Source organism: Tupaia chinensis, unplaced genomic scaffold (genome assembly GCF_000334495.1).
Source record: "Tupaia chinensis unplaced genomic scaffold, TupChi_1.0 Scaffold000652_1, whole genome shotgun sequence".
In the NCBI taxonomy this organism is placed as follows: domain Eukaryota; kingdom Metazoa; phylum Chordata; class Mammalia; order Scandentia; family Tupaiidae; genus Tupaia; species Tupaia belangeri.
The window spans coordinates 2,491,223-2,507,335 of NW_006160173.1; the positions used below are offsets into that span (position 1 = coordinate 2,491,223).

A 16,113-nucleotide genomic window follows, 5' to 3' on the forward strand; every position below is an offset into this window, starting at 1 on the left:
TTTCAGATACAGAAAATGCCTTATCTGTGCTAAGCAAAGACTAACACTTAGTAATCACGAAGATAAGGCAAGAGGCTGAAGAACATGTCCAGGAGCCAGTAAAGCATAGGGGAGAGGAGGACAATGAGGAAAGCTAAGGAATCATCTTAATCTTCTTCTCACACACACAAATACATGAAGATAGACTTGATTAATCAGTACAAATAACTGCAGGGCATAGGTTAGAATAAGAACAAAATAGAAAAATTGTAAGAGAAGTAGATTAAGAATTTCTTCATCTGTGAGATTTCTTAAAGTTTTTTTTCCTTTTTCTTTTTATATTTGCACTACTGTTCCAGTCTTAAATATTTGAGATGTTAGAATAGATCTAACCTAGCAAATGATGGTCCTAGCTATATTAAGATGCCATTTTTTGCAAAAAATAATTTTTTTAGGAGCCAGTAGGTTGTGTGGTTATTAAGGCACTGACTCTTACATGGCCATCTGCTATTTGAGACCTGGACTCAGTGGCCTGAAAATCATTCTGGGCACGTGTGTGTGTGTGTGTGTGTGTGTGTGTGTGTATGTAGGTGTGCCCCAAATTCCAGAAGGAGAGTGAAAGAGAAGGGATTGTTATGTAGCCATACCCCCTGGGGATGATTTCTCACTTTCCCTTCCTCCCTCTCTTTGTCTCTGGTGAGAGCACATGCCCTATGACAAAAACCCAAAACCTAAAAAAAATCTATTTTAAATATTATACTAAAGAATTATGAAAGCCATAAATGTATAGATTTCATTATATAGTCTTACTAACATTTGCAATACATGAGACATATTTTTTACAGATTGAAGAGACAAAAATAATTTAAAAAGAGAAAAGAAATGAAATTTATGTCAGCTTTAAAATTTCCTTTGAAATTGTTCTTCATGTACATCTTTGCACAATGACTTCAGACAGTATTATTCCAGCTATGTGGTGTGTTGCTACTCAAGAAAAACTGGAACCCACATAGCAATTGCCATTCAAATCCCTAGTCCAGTCAGCCTGAAAATATTCTGGGCTCATGCAGAAGGGCCCAAGATCTGATAGTGGGAAAGACTGAAGGAAGGAGAGCACAGCGTGAACAGACCCTGGGGAAAGTGCTCATCGCTCTTTCTCTCTTACATGCACCCTTATGTGCTCTATTATGAATACAGACAATGTTGAAAAAAATCAATATTTAAAAAAAAATAACATTGGGTCGTCTAGTGCCATTGTGTTTTAGGCAGTGGATCCCACATTGTTGACTGTGCTGTTTGAGTCCTGGCAGCTTAAAAAATATGTCAGATGTGTATTTACATGTGCCCAAAATCCCTAGAGGAGAATGGTGGAGAAGGGATTGTGGTGTGGCAATCCTCAATCTCTCTCTCCTCTCTCTCTCTCTCTGTCTCTCTCTCTATATATATATATATGTATATATGTATATATATATGAAAATATGAAAAGTATATATATTTTCATATGAATATATATATAATCTCCAGGGAGCACACATTTATTACATGGCAAATTAAAAAAAAAAATCCTCTTTATTTGTACTTTTGCTTTCTTTGCTGTTCAGCTAAAGGCTATAGAAGAAGGAAAAGTTGTATTTGAATATTTGAATTTAGCAGGCTGGATATTATGCAGATGAGCATAAAAAGTGGGAAAAGGGGGAAAAATTTTTTAATGCATAGTTACATTTGTTAGAGTATAATGAAGTGGAGGTGGGTGGGGATTAAAAACAAAGGGAGGGTCAAGCCTATAGCCTAGTGGTTAAAGAAGTTGGATCTCGCATGGGCAACTGCAGTTGGAATCCTAGCCCCAGTGACTTGAAAAACATGCCAGGTCTGTGTGCACGTGTGAACCAAACCTGGAAACATGAAGAAGAAGAGATTGGTTTAGGAATGCAATTTCAATCTACCCAATAAAGAAATGCTTTGGCTGGAATTCTCTCACTATTCTTCTTCCCAGAACCCAATAAACTTAAAATTTACTATTTGTACCAACTTTAAACTTATTTGTCAACTAATTTGTATTTTATTTTTATTTCTCTATTTCTTTAAAAATTTGATAGCATAAATATTCAGAGTTTTATGCAGGGACTCATCAGTACTTTTTTTATTTAAAAGTCTTTGCTTAAGGCAGGAAAAGAATCAATATATTTCTGTAACCTGTAATACTTTCACTTTCCAGTGAAAATATCACAGACAGTAGACAGGAATTAAGTTTTAAAAACTCTTCCTGGGGTTAAAACTTCAATCACATTTACTGCTCACCTGTGGGCTTTTTGAAATAAAGCTCATGGGTATCTTCCGTGCTCACATGCTGCATAAGACACAGGGTTACTTACTCTAAGTACCTGCTTTGTCTTAAATGAAACATAAGATAGTAAGAATTTACGAATGTATATCTCTCTTTGAGACACAATAAGATGTTCACCAAAATGTTATTATAGTCACTTTGTTTTTTGAGAGAGGTTTTTGCTATAGGGCGTGTGCGCTCGCCAGGCAGACAGAGAGATAGAAAGCGAGAAATCACCACCCCCCCTCACCACCACCACCAGGAGGGATGGCCATGCTGCAATCCCTTCTCCTTCATTCTCTTCTCGGGATCTTGGGCACGCACGCACACGTGCCCGGCGTGAGTTTAAGCCACCGCGTCTGGGACTCGAACCGTGGTCAACTACATGAGAGTCCAGCGACATAGCTGTTACGCTAACTGCTGGTCCCTAGTTACTTATTTTTATTCCTCTCATCTAGGAAAAGTAATTTGAATTTCTATAAGGTTAGACTAAGTGTTAAAGCTAACCTACCTTTGCATTTTTAAGAAAAAGACAATCTAGAGCCTAAAGATGATAACACCATTTGGGAAAAGGGAAGAGAATGGACAGTGCTCCAAATTTTGAATGACATTTTATTCCTTTTCATTTCTGTAAGAAAACAAAGAGAATTCTTGGGACCATCAGATGGCATAATGGTATGTCACTGGACTCCCAGGTAGTCGACCATGGTTTGAGTCCTGGACCTGGTGGCATACCCGAAATCCTGAGAGGAGAATGGAAAATAAGGGATTGTGGCAGGCCATCCCCCCGAGGTGTGATTTTTCACTTCTTATCTCTTTGTCTGTCTTCTGCCTCTGGTGAGCATGTGCACCCTATAGCAAAAATCTCTCTCTAAATTAATTTAAAAAAAAGAAAATCCTTTCTCCCAGAGACCTGCATCTATAGGACTCAATTTTCCATGACTGAACTTGTTACCTTTTATTTTTCTTCCCAAGTATGATCCCAAAATAAAGGAAGAGCACTATAAAGGCAGGAAAAATTTTATTCTCATTGGTACCCAGGAGGTAAATTATTACACATAGGAGAGAGGGTTAGAGGGACTGTTATTGTTGCATACCGTTACAGGATAAATGCTCCAAAAGCAAACTAAAGAGTTTCCATGGAAATAAGAAATTAGGTTGTATCTAGTTCTGGTAGTCTGAGAGTTGTGGCAATTATTTCTTTCTTTTGGGGAGAGCAGTTTGCTCAGTGAGGAGACAGTGAGAAGGAAAGTGAGAAATCACCTCTGGGTAGATGGCCGCATCTCAATCCCACCTCTGCCACTCTCCTCATTGAATTTTGGGCACACACACACACACACACACACACACATACACACACGTACCCAGAGCAGTTTTGAAGCCACCAAGTCCGGACTTGAACTAGTTTTCCATGTGGGATTCCAGCACCTTAGCCACACTGCCACCTGCTGGCCTCATGACTTTTTTTTTTTTTTGAGAGGTTTTCTGTGCACTCACCAGAAAACAAAGAGAAATAGAAAGCAAGAAATCACCACTCAGGAAGGTTGGCCATGCTGCAACCCCTTCTCCTCCATTATCCTCTTGGGATCTTAAGCATGCACGCACATGTGCCCGGTGTGAGTTTAAGCCACCGGGTCCAGGACTCGAACCGCGATCAACTACATGGGATCAGCTACTTAGCCATTACACTAACTACTGGTCCCACATATTTCTAACACTAATGTATAAATGAGGAATTGTGAAAGATCTCAGTGACTCTCTCGCTAGATATTTGCAACATACTGAGTTAATAAAACTTTTAACGTTTATTTACTTCAGAAAAGAGAAACAGCACCTTTGGTACAGTGTCAAGTGCCACAACTCCCCCACCCCACCCCCACCACACACACACACACTGATAAACACTGACCAACTTTCAGCCAGCTAGGACAAGAGGTATACATGTATCTGCATGTTCATTGTGCATAGGGCGACTCAGGAATAGAGCCTCAGTCTTCCATATGGCTTCCAGCATTGCAGATTGTTTCAACACGATAGCATCAGTTTGGCTGGGCCACTAGAAGTTCTTTTAAAAAAAACTATCCATATTAAAACTAATTTCAGTAGGGCCTCAGAATACATGAGAATAAATATGGAAGCATGTTTGATTTCTCTTTTCATCCTTATTTTCTAACTATTTTCTATGGCTCTAGAGGCTGTTGCAAAGATGGTTTTAGGTACATAGAAAAATAAAATGTATTTTAGCACTATAGATTTGATAGACAGAAGTGAAATTAAATTTCATCACATGTAGAAGATTTCCAACTTCTGATTATTTGGGCCTTTAAGGGAGAGACTTTCTAGACTGATTGTGTTAATGCGCTCACTGTCAAGTTGAACATTATCATCTTGCATCTGATGCTATTTTCGTGTCCTGTTGCACCTGGTGTCTAGCTCCTACTCTTTTTCAGCCTTATCACATAGGAACTGTAGACTGGAACCACTCTTAAAATGATCTCTTTTGGATGCCTGAACAGCAGGGAAGATTGTTAATCATTTGCAGCAAGAAGCTCAATCTTTTCTGGGTTCCAATTAGAGAAAGCCTAGGGGCCCTCTTTATTAAGATGAAACACAATTTGTATCAAGACTTGCTAAACCACTTAATATTTTTATGGTGATATTAAGAAGCTTGAACATTTTAAATACTAATTAGGAATATGTGTAGGCTATTTTTAATCTATGCATAAACTCTAACCTTCATTTTATTAAAATTTCATCTTATGGTGCTAACTCTTTTGCCACCTTGAAGATTTTCCACACAGAGTATGATCAAGAATTCTGGAAGGAGTCAGTTCAGTGTCAGCATACTTAAACCACTACATCCTCTTATTAACACTTTTGGAGATTTTTTTTTCCTAAGAAGGTGAATTAAAAAAAAAAAAAGTTTTTAAAAACATACTGGTAACTCGAATAATTTATCTTGATCCTTAACTACATTTATATCCAAACAAATTAAAAATCCATACCTAAATTTAATTATGTATTTATGGAGTCAAATGCTTTTAAGATTTGATGGAAAGCTTATGAACATGAATAGAGAAAAATAATGACAGTTTTAAGTTTGGAGAAAATTTTGTGGGTATGAAAATATTGCCTCTTTCTTAAAATATTTACTTATTTAATTCCATTTGTTAGCATTATTTTTTCAATTTGATCAGAGAGAGACAGTAGAGAGAAAAGGAAAGTGAGAAAGCAAGCCGCCAGGTCCGGGACTTGGATCTCAGTTGACCATGTGAGAATCCAGTGCCAAAAATAACCATGCCACCTGCTGGCTCAATATTGCCTCTTCATATAATAAACTATTTATTTTGAATAGTTAGTATAAACATGAACACTCTAAAATTCAACGTATCCTTAATATAAGCATTATTTTAATATTGATCTCATGCAGCGCAGTAGAAAGGCCAGAAGTACTATTTCAGTTACGCTCCATGTCATAATTTTATTTTACCTGTGTTGCCTCTTCAAGAGATGTGAAGGGTGTACATGGTACAAGACTATCCAGGCTGCTTTCTTTTTTGAAAAAATTATTTTATTGAAGTTTATTTATTTTTATTTATGTATTTATATTCTTTAATTTGACCAGAGAGGGACAGAGTGAGAGAGAGGAAAAAGAGGGACTCTGAGAAAGCAGAATTCCAGGTCCAGGACTCATCAGGTCAGTTGTGTGGGAGTCCAGCAACCTTAACCACCATGCCACCTGCTGGCTCCAATTCAGGCTGTTTTAAAATGAAGATTAGTGCATTTAAATAACAATGAGCAGATGCAAGCTACATAAATCAACTAAGAAGTACTAATGGCTTGACATTTATTAAAGATGCTATAAGAGTGATTCATCTGTATATTGGATGATATAAACTATCATCTATTTTTTGTTGTTGTTGAGAGGTCTTTTTTTTTTTTTTTTTTTTTTTTTTTCGCTAAGCACAGCCCCGCCCCCCAAAAGGAGCCACATGCGCGCTCACCAGACAGAGAGACAGAGAGACAGAAAGCGAGAAATCACCCCCTAGGGGGGATGGCCATGCCACAATCTCTTCTCCTCCATTCTCCTCTTGGGATCTTGGGCACGCACACACACGCGCCCGGTGTGAGTTTTAAGTCACCGGGTCCAGGACGCGAACCACGGTCGACTACATGGGAGTCCAGCGACATAGCCATTACGCTAACTGCTGGTCCCCTAAACTATCATCTTTTTCTAATATTTTTTGTACGCCTAGTTTTGTCATTTTTTAAAGTTTATTTTCCTTCATGAGAGAGAGAAAGAGAGACGAGCATCCTCAGCAGAGTTTCATGAGGTAATTCCTCTTTAGTTTGAGGGGTGGAACTGAAAGTTCTGACTCACTAAATAGTCCCAATCTCAAAATTATCCAGGAACTTATTAAGAACATATTACAGGCTCATCTCATTCGAACAGAAGATGCTTCTGTCACTCTGGAAATTCCAAGGGACTTAGAACCTCTGTGTCAGATGCTCCTATTACTCTAAATTACAGAAGTCTTAGAGTTTTGTTTCAGGAATTGAGTTGAAGATCAAATATGAGAATGAAAGATTCTACTAGCACCCAGGGTTTCAGTAGTACTATGTCAAGAACTGGGGGTAAAGATGAAACATATTTCTTATTATATTTATTCAATAATATCATATTCCCCAAATGTACTTAATCCCTTGATGAGAAATTCCTTTTCACATTGCCAATCCATTTGTTTGGTTTTGTTTTTAGTAGAGGGCATATGCACTTGTTAGAGACAGAGAGCATAGGAAGGTGAGAAAGCACCCACCATAGGTGATGGTCATGTCGCGATTCCTTCTCCTCCATTTCTCCCTTTGAGATATTTTGAGCATGCACACACATACACCCAGAATGTTTTTTAAGTCACCAGGTACAAGCCTTGAGCTGTTCCACTGGCCATGTGGGATACAGCCACCTTAACTACCATGCCACTGGCTGTCCTAATCCATCCGCTTTTTTTTTTCCCCAATAATTATTATTTTGTTGACAGTATTTGTCCATTTAGCACAAATTTTGTCAGAAAAATATATATTATTCTTTTTCAGAATAATGCTATAATTGTAGACTTCACTTATCAGTACTTACATTAATAATGGGATATAAACTTGATTATTTTTACCAAATTAACCAATTATTGAAAGTTGTTAGAAGATAATTTCAACTACGTGATAAAATTGCATGTACATGAGAAAATTTTTACCTAGAAAGATTAGAAAAATAGTTAGCATATTAAAAACAAAACAATAAGTATTTGATAAAAGCATCAACCCTGAAGTCAGACCAGAAAGTAAGTATTTCTCTGTTCTTCTATGTTCTTAGAAGCAGCAAATAAAATTTTTAAAAATTCAGGGACCAGCAGTTGGAGTAATGGCTATGTCGCTGGACTCCCATATAGTCGACCGTGGTTCGAGTCTCAGACGCGGTGGCTTAAACTCACGCTGGGTGTGTGTGCATGTGTGCCCAAGATCCCAAGAGGAGAATGGAGGAGAAGGGATTGCAGCGTGGCCATCCCCCCTGGGGGGTGATTTCTCGCTCTCTGTCTCTCTGTCTGTCTCTGTCTTTGTGGCACACTCACACGTCCTATAGCAAAACCTCTCCAAAAATAAAATAAAAATAAAAAATTCATTGAAGTGTTCTTTTGAAGATTACAGAAAATATTTGTAAAGTATCTAGGATAACTACTTTTTATCAGCACATGGTGATAAATTTCATTAATAACCATTTCTCTCATCAATAATTATGAAGGACAGAGCTCTTTGATGACAGGGATGTATAGTTTACTTATTCCTTTTTTCCTATAAGCAGATTTTGAGGTAGAGATTCTTTGCAAGTATTTTATTAAAGGATAATTCTGAGGGAAAATCCGTAAGGGAATGAAAAAGTGGAAAATATCAGGGTGAGAGACTTCAGGTAGTTTCAGGCATAACTGTGCCACAGTGGTGACTCCAAGGGTGAAGATGTCCTTCTAGTCCTTCTAGGTATCTCTGGGGAAGGCTTGCTCCAATAGGCTAAGGGTGGTCCTCCAATGTGAGGCGTCAACCACAGCAGCAGGAACTGGGCTACAGGATTTCCGCAGGGAACAGCAGTGACTGACAACGATTCAAGAAATTATTTCCTTAACACTTATCTGATTAATCGACAGAATGGAATTAAAGTATATTTGCCATAAGTTACAGGTGTGGCAAATATACTATTCATTGCCTCTTGGTTTGTTATTTTTATTTATTTTTGATATGATAACTGAGTGTGCAATGGTTCTTATGGTATCTTATATAAGATGTGTGCTTATGCACCACATTGACACTAAATATTTACAAATTGCTTGACCTACTTAATTCACAAAATATGTAAAATTGTAAATTGTTCCTAACTATATTCATGTTTGAATCCACTAGGCCAGAACCTGTTTTGTGGACAAAGGATGGTGGAGAATTACCAGATCCAGATCGAATGGTTGTGAGTGGTAGGGAGCTAAATATTCTTTTCCTGAACAAAACGGATAATGGTACATACCGGTGTGAAGCAACAAATACCATTGGCCAAAGCAGCGCAGAGTATGTTCTCATTGTACATGGTGAGTACTTTTTTGGAAACCTGATACCTGGAGGGATGAATGACCTGAAAAAACTGTGTAAATCTGTCAAAATCTTTAGAGTAATAAATGAAATTAAACAGGTTTCTTTTTCTTTCAGAAGGAGTACTCATAACTATCTTCAAGGTTTACAATTAGCATGTAAAAAAAAGTCACACAAATAAAACTATAACATACACTAAAAGTAAAAATTATTTTTGCAAAAGTCTTTCTGTATTACAAATATATTTATGTATTTAATTATTTGTGGTGACTGGCAAATTATATTAATGGTTTCCTTTAAATTTTAAGAATACTTGCTTTTAGCTATAATCCAGAAGAATGAAAATTATATTTCGCTTATACTAATTTTGGCTTCATGATCATGAAAATGTGCTTTATATTCACTATAAGGAGTCACACAAACAATGGTAATATTTCATTGAGATGCAGCAAAGACAGAGGTGTACAACATTATGATAAATACACTAATTTGTTATGAATAATAATTTAAAACTTCTATAGAATTTTTTCTTATTGTATTTATATCTCATATTTTGAGTAAATATATTTAAAAAATTAGAAGTAAGTACTAATAACTCAAAGTGTGAAAAATTTGCTTTTACCAACCTCTAAAAATCTACATCTCATTGTTCATAAGGTAGCTTTCACATATTTTTAGATGGAGATGACCTTTTATAAGCCTGATAAATATTGTAATAAATAAAGTTAAGCAGGTTTCTTTATTGCAGCACTTCTCAGAATGTATTTTCTTATACCAGGACACATTGTAAATCTCTCAAGAGAAAAATTCATTAGATAATATAGCATTTTGTTCACATAGTTTACCAAGGAAAAATTTTCTGAGTCTAGTAATACTACAGCATTCCGAATGAGAATGATGTAAAAGATGATGCTGCAATAAATCCAGTAGCCTTAGGAATCATAGACATAAAATGTTCATTTGACATCTTTCCTATGAATTTTATTATTGGATACTGTAAGAAGCGTGGGTTCACTTTATACCTTTTCAAAGAAGAATTTTACTACTCAAGTTTATTCTTTATAAGTATTTAATTTTAAGGGAAATAGATATGATTTGTCTTATTTTTCTCAAGCATTTATTTCATTACAATGCAAGTCAAAATTGAAGGAAAAATAATAATGTATTAAGTCAATACACAATTTTCCTATTTTCACATTGCTGTGGTGTATATAATTTCTCAATTCTTAATGCAAATACTTGATTTTTCTATGGTAGACAAATGAAGGTTCACAGCGAATAGACTGTCTATATATAAATATATTGAAAATAATAGGGCTAAGACTTTAATTTGTAGACTCACACTAATAGCACAAAATTCAATTTTGGAAAAGATTAGCCTAATCAAATAAAATTGATAAACTGGAATAAAATGCAGTAAATAAATATCTGTAAACCCACCTTGCCAGTCATAACGTTAGAGAGAATGTAATACCTAGTGGCTGGAGCAAAAAGCTAAATTACGGGTCACAGGAGCGGGATTCAAGAGTAGATTTCACTTCATGTTTCCTAGATGTTTAGATTATACACTCTTATACGGAAGGTATAGTCTACTGGTTCACCTTTAATTTATGAAGTGTTTCTTTTCCCTAACAGTTTCTGAGAATCTGGGGGGAGGTGGTATAGCATGTCATATTGTGTCTAAAGTAACGTGACATAAAAATACAGAGAATTAAAAGAGACGTGACAGAAAAATAGTTAGATAAAAAGTATGTTATTTGTTTTTTAATGTAGTTCAGGTGGAGAAAATTCTTATGTTTCTTCATGTTTGCAAGCTAACCAACAGCATGATTTCTTAAATAGCCAAGCTACCGATAGGTAGGTGGTAGTTGACATATTTCTACTAAATACTTCTCTAAGCACTTTGTAAGAAGTCCTTTTTGGCTTTGCTTTTTGAACTTCAATTCATCAAAAGCACCCCATAGATTAATGCTATTCATGCTGCTAGATAAATGCTGCGAAGTTCAACAGTAGTTTACCTAGGATTATCGACACAAGTAATGAGAGGCTCGATGAAACAGTGAAACCATATTATACTTTGTTTAAAAAGGGCTCCAATTGGATTCATTACAAAATAAAGGTTTTTTCCCCCTTTTTGTACGCTGGCTATAATGTTTCATTAGTCGCTGGTTGTATAAATATGAAAAGCTACACTCTTCTGTTAATGGTTTGGCTGTTTCAAAACCCTACTAAATGATGAAATCTGAGTGGCATTTCGATCTATAATGAATGCTGTATGCTTTCAGAATGGAGTGATAAGTGATCATTTATGAGAACTTTACCCTTTTATCTTTTACACCAAGGTTGATTTTGCATTAGCTGTGATAATTTAATATAGCTCTAGTCCAGAAGAGTTTTGCATGAGCTGAGCCCGTGTCTTTGACTCTCCCACTGTTGCCAAGGTTCTATTGATTCTGAAGTTGATGGAGGCTGAGCACTCCCCTGTGAAATCCTCTACTATCTAGATACCATCCTAATGGTTAGATTTTATTCTTTGGGTGTCAATGGAACTGTATCATTTACATGTTTTCACATTTAATTGTTAATAACACAGACATATTGTGTTACGAACAATAGACTTTTTTTGTCCCCTCCTGAGTATGCCTTTGAAAAGTTCAGCTTCAGGACTACAGGTGATTATTTGAAGCTGTCATTCTAAAATTTACTTGCAGTAAAAGACCTAACATAAGCCATTATGCAGATACCTGTAGGGTAAAATATACTTATGAAACATTTGCACTCTGGAGGTTCCATTAGGAGAGTAAGTAATAGCACTGTTTATTAACAAGCTCAACAATGGAAAATTAATCTGTTAAATTAGTAGCCATACTAATTAATTCATGTATATACAACAGTTTCTTGCTTTTGCTTTTTTATAAAAATGTTGAAGTTTCTTGCTTGTTATCATTGTTGCTGTCCTATTTATTTATTTAGAATGGCGGATTACATGCAAAGGTTTAATGGCTTTGAAATATTTTGTTCCATTGTTGTTCTTATCATTTGGAGAACTTGGATCAAGAGGAAAATATATTCATTCACCAAATAGATACCTAGTACTTATCTTCTGAAATAGAAGGAACTATAAGAGCAAAGATGAATAATATTTAAGAATATTGTGAGTTAATATGGAAGATAAGTTAAATATTAAAATGATTATAATACAAAATAGAAGAATTATAAGAAGATGATCATGTAATGATATCAATGTTCACAGTCTGTAAAAGTTTAGTCTAAGAGTTAGGAATTGTTTAAACTTAAAACAAAACATTCCTGGATTTTTCCTAAGAGAATGATGTACATTGTACATGTAAGTACCCAGCACAGTTCCAGGTATATAGTCTTACAATAAATAAGACTATTATTATTGCTATACTATTACATGTACCCTTATTATACCAATGGCAATCTAACTCCATTGTTCAGTTAAGAAACTTACCCAAGGCTTACATACAATTTATCGCCCATAATCTTTTCTGAATGGTAATTAATACATTAATTAAGAAAAACAAAATCCCAAATTCTTGCAAGCTAAGCAATAAAGATTTTAAAAGTTTATCAGTACTATAAATTAATAAGAACAGGGCAAAAGTTAAAATTCCTCTTTTTTCTCTGGTGCGATATCATGTTCAGTTTATATAAAAATTTCTTCTTCCAAAGCAAAGGCTACCCACATTGGTATCCATGCACTATAAAAGCAGAGCAGATACCTATTCATTACACATGGAATGGCTGCAAGGAAGTACCAATTTAGGTTAATCTTATTTTGTAGTTGGAAGCATTCAAGTTCTTATATTTATTTGTCCTCAATTGCTTAAAAATACTCTTTGAAAGAGTTAGAATTGTAAAGCACTTGGGAAGTTTGGAGAAAAAATATCTACTGAGAGTGAGAAATACAAATTACCATATCCACTCAAACTCTAAACTTCCTTCTCTACTTTCCCAGTGTCTTTCACTTCCTTTTAAACTCATAGAAAAATTCATAACCAGTCCTCAAAATACAAATGCAAGATTGACAGAGGGGATGGTACTCTTCAGTAGCACATAAAGCCTCAGAGCCCCCCCCCAGGATTTGGAAAAAAAAATGCAATAATGCAAATAGAAAAAAGGAATAATTTCTATTGGTAACCACACTATCTATGAAAGGTCCTCAGGTCAGACCTTGGTCATAGGGAGCCAGATTATGGCTTCTATGAAGAAACTAGATTGTCTGGGACAGTCTTGACAGAATTAATATTTACTATTCCAGAAAGTTCTTCATGAAATTTTCCTTCTTTCTTCAGATCTCCTCTTCCTATTACCACAGTAACCCTTAAGTGGGAACTACAGTTCTTTACCACTACTCTAATTTATTCCATTGCTTAATTATTTTCTTCTTGTGCAAATGAGTTTTTGTAATACTTCATTACTACATTGTCTTACTTCTTGCAATTCTATTTCAAATGAAATTGCCTATCATCTACCTTTCACATTTGACTTTTCCTTATATATGTGTATCTTGCTTTTCTGGCAGATTTTGTCTTTACAACCCCATAAGACAAATAAAATTCCCCATTCCTACCATCATGAGAGTAGACAGTGAAATAGAATAAAAATTTGCTTATATTTCTATATTTCCAATCAGTGTATCACAATTTCTGATGTGGTATCTCTAAAATATCACTTGACAGTTATGGCTTATTTTATTTATTTGTTCATGTGTCTATTGAATAAATACTGATGAAAATGTGATATTGCTTTTTAAAAACTGTTTCTAGGATAATTTACTTCAGAACTAACACACACACACACACACACACACACACACACATACATATATAAGAGGATCCATCACATTTTATTGTTAGTTGGCAAAACTGTTATAAAAAACAGGTTTAGATATTTTTAATTTTAATAGTGAAAGAATATTACTGCTAGAAATTTCTATGTGTTTTGGTCTGTTGGAAGTTATCAGGCTATTAAATGTTCCTTTCCAGCTTTTAAGAATCAATAAGACTGCTACTTTCATTTCACTCAGCTTTTATTGTTAATAATAAATGTCAAAGAATACTTGGAGACTGAAAGTTGTACATACAGATATTATAGACTGCTGCCTCAAATCAACCTCCCAATCGTTGTTGCTCATTTAGACATATATCTTTTTTCAGAGACTGTAGATAAATATAGTTACATTTTCCATTTTGGGTACTAATTCTCCATTTCAGTTTTCTTGCTAACCATGAGAGAAAAAGAGAATTGAGTTATGAAGGATGTCTTTTTTCCCCTTTAACAAACATTTTTAATTCATCTATTGTTTCTTAAATAATTAACTCATATGCCAAAAAAATTCATTTGATTTATAGTTATTAAAACTTGACTCTAAATTTTACAAAATAATTAATAAATATATGGGTGAAAGAGGTGATAATAAGTAAAGATTAGGAACATCATGAAATAGCCTACATTTATGTTTTTTCCCATAGATTTTTTAGGTGCAAGATATACATAGCAACATAGGCTACATAGCAACATAGGCTCAGTAGGTGGCATGGTAGTTGAAGCACTGGACTCCCACACAGTCAACTGAAGTTCAAGTCCTGGACCTCGTAGTTTGCTTTCTTTCTCTTTCTGGCAATTGTACATGCCATATTACAAATTCTAAAAATAATAATAAATAAACTTAAAAAAAAATACATAGCAGTTGGATTTTTTTTTTCTTCCATAGGGTCCCTGCAGGAGAGAGAGAGGTGATGTGAGAAAAAAAACCCTATGGGATGATTGCCATATCACAACCCCTCCTCCATTCTCCTGTCTGAATTTTGGGCAGGCATACACATGCGCGTGGTGTGTTTTATGAGCCACTGGGTCTGGGACTAGAACTACTATACCACCTGCTGGCCCAATACCTAGGAAATCTTAAGAAAGAATATCCATGGGGAGGGAGAAATACAAATCACCAAATCCCTCCAAATCATCTATCATATCCCCAAGCAAATATGATTATGTATCTGTGTTCCTAGTCTTATGGAGCTATGTCTTTTACATATTCATGTCATTCTTTTTGGATTCTCATCACAATAAAATAAAAAGAGTACTTTTGTGCTTCATAACAAACGTGTTATAAAGATCATGTAATGTGTATTTACTAATACAATTTCTCAGCCACACAACACTGAGAAACATTAAAAGGCTGTATTGATTTTTCGCTCAGTTGTACTGCTAGGCAAGGTGATACTTGCAGATCTTGATGCAACTAAGAAAGGAATCTTTGAGCTCACATGAGATGGTGGGGAGCTGTAAAGAAAAATGGATTGTGGACAGATGTACAACCTAGCAAACATTAAAAAGGAATTCAACTAAAATCTGTTCCCTCACATGGAAACAGACCTACCAGTTGGTAAATTAATTCTGTGTACTCATAATGAGCATTTTTCCTTTGGAACAGCTTTCTTTAGAAGCATAGATGGAAAATATATGGTGTAGGAAGAAAAGGATAGAAAAGACATCCATATGGAGCAACAAACAGTGTACTAATGAAGAACCCTGTGGTTGCTGCTCTCATCTCTGGTTGAGAGTTTGTAGGCAGTAACTAGTTGGACGATTCTTAGGACAGTACCTCTTTTCATCGCTGAGATAAAACATCATTTCTGGACATGAATTAGTAGGGAGAGCTCTGATGCCTGTAGGAAAGCCATACCTCTGACTGGATGAATATGCTGTTGAACTCTGCAGAAAGAAATGGAATGGCATAACGTAGTGGAGACAGAACTGTTTTCATTACAAAGCTCTTAAAACAGTGTATGTGTGCAGGCAACCTCAACACAGAGTAGAGACTTAATTAGATGTCTTTGTTTTAAGATAAGCATGGAGTGGATAAATTAAGGTTCTAACACTTTGTTAAGAAACCACACTGAAGGGAACCAGCAGTTAGCGTAATGGCTATGTCGCTGGATTCCCACGTAGTCGACCGCGGTTCGTGTCCCGGACCCGGTGGCTTAAAACTCACGCCGGGCGCGTGTGCGTGCGTGCCCAAGATCCCGAGAGGAGAATGGAGGAGAAGGGATTGCGGCGTGACCATCCCCCCTGGGGGGTGATTTCTCGCTTTCTGTCTCTATGTCTCTCTCCGTCTGTCTGGCGAGCGCACGCGCCCTACAGTGAAAATCTCTCCAAAA

At 35.8% G+C, this 16,113-nt stretch overlaps 1 protein-coding gene across 2 annotated transcripts in view; it reads left to right on the forward strand.

Annotated features, from left to right (window-relative positions):
* CADM2 (cell adhesion molecule 2) overlaps positions 1-16,113 on the forward strand; it is a 1,200,723-nt gene that overhangs the window by 1,078,556 nt on the left and 106,054 nt on the right. For both annotated transcript variants that reach the window (XM_006159770.3, XM_006159771.3), the window contains exon 7: positions 8,747-8,925. In XM_006159770.3, coding sequence (XP_006159832.1) covers positions 8,747-8,925 — 179 coding nt within the window. The remainder of the gene's footprint in view (positions 1-8,746; positions 8,926-16,113) is intronic.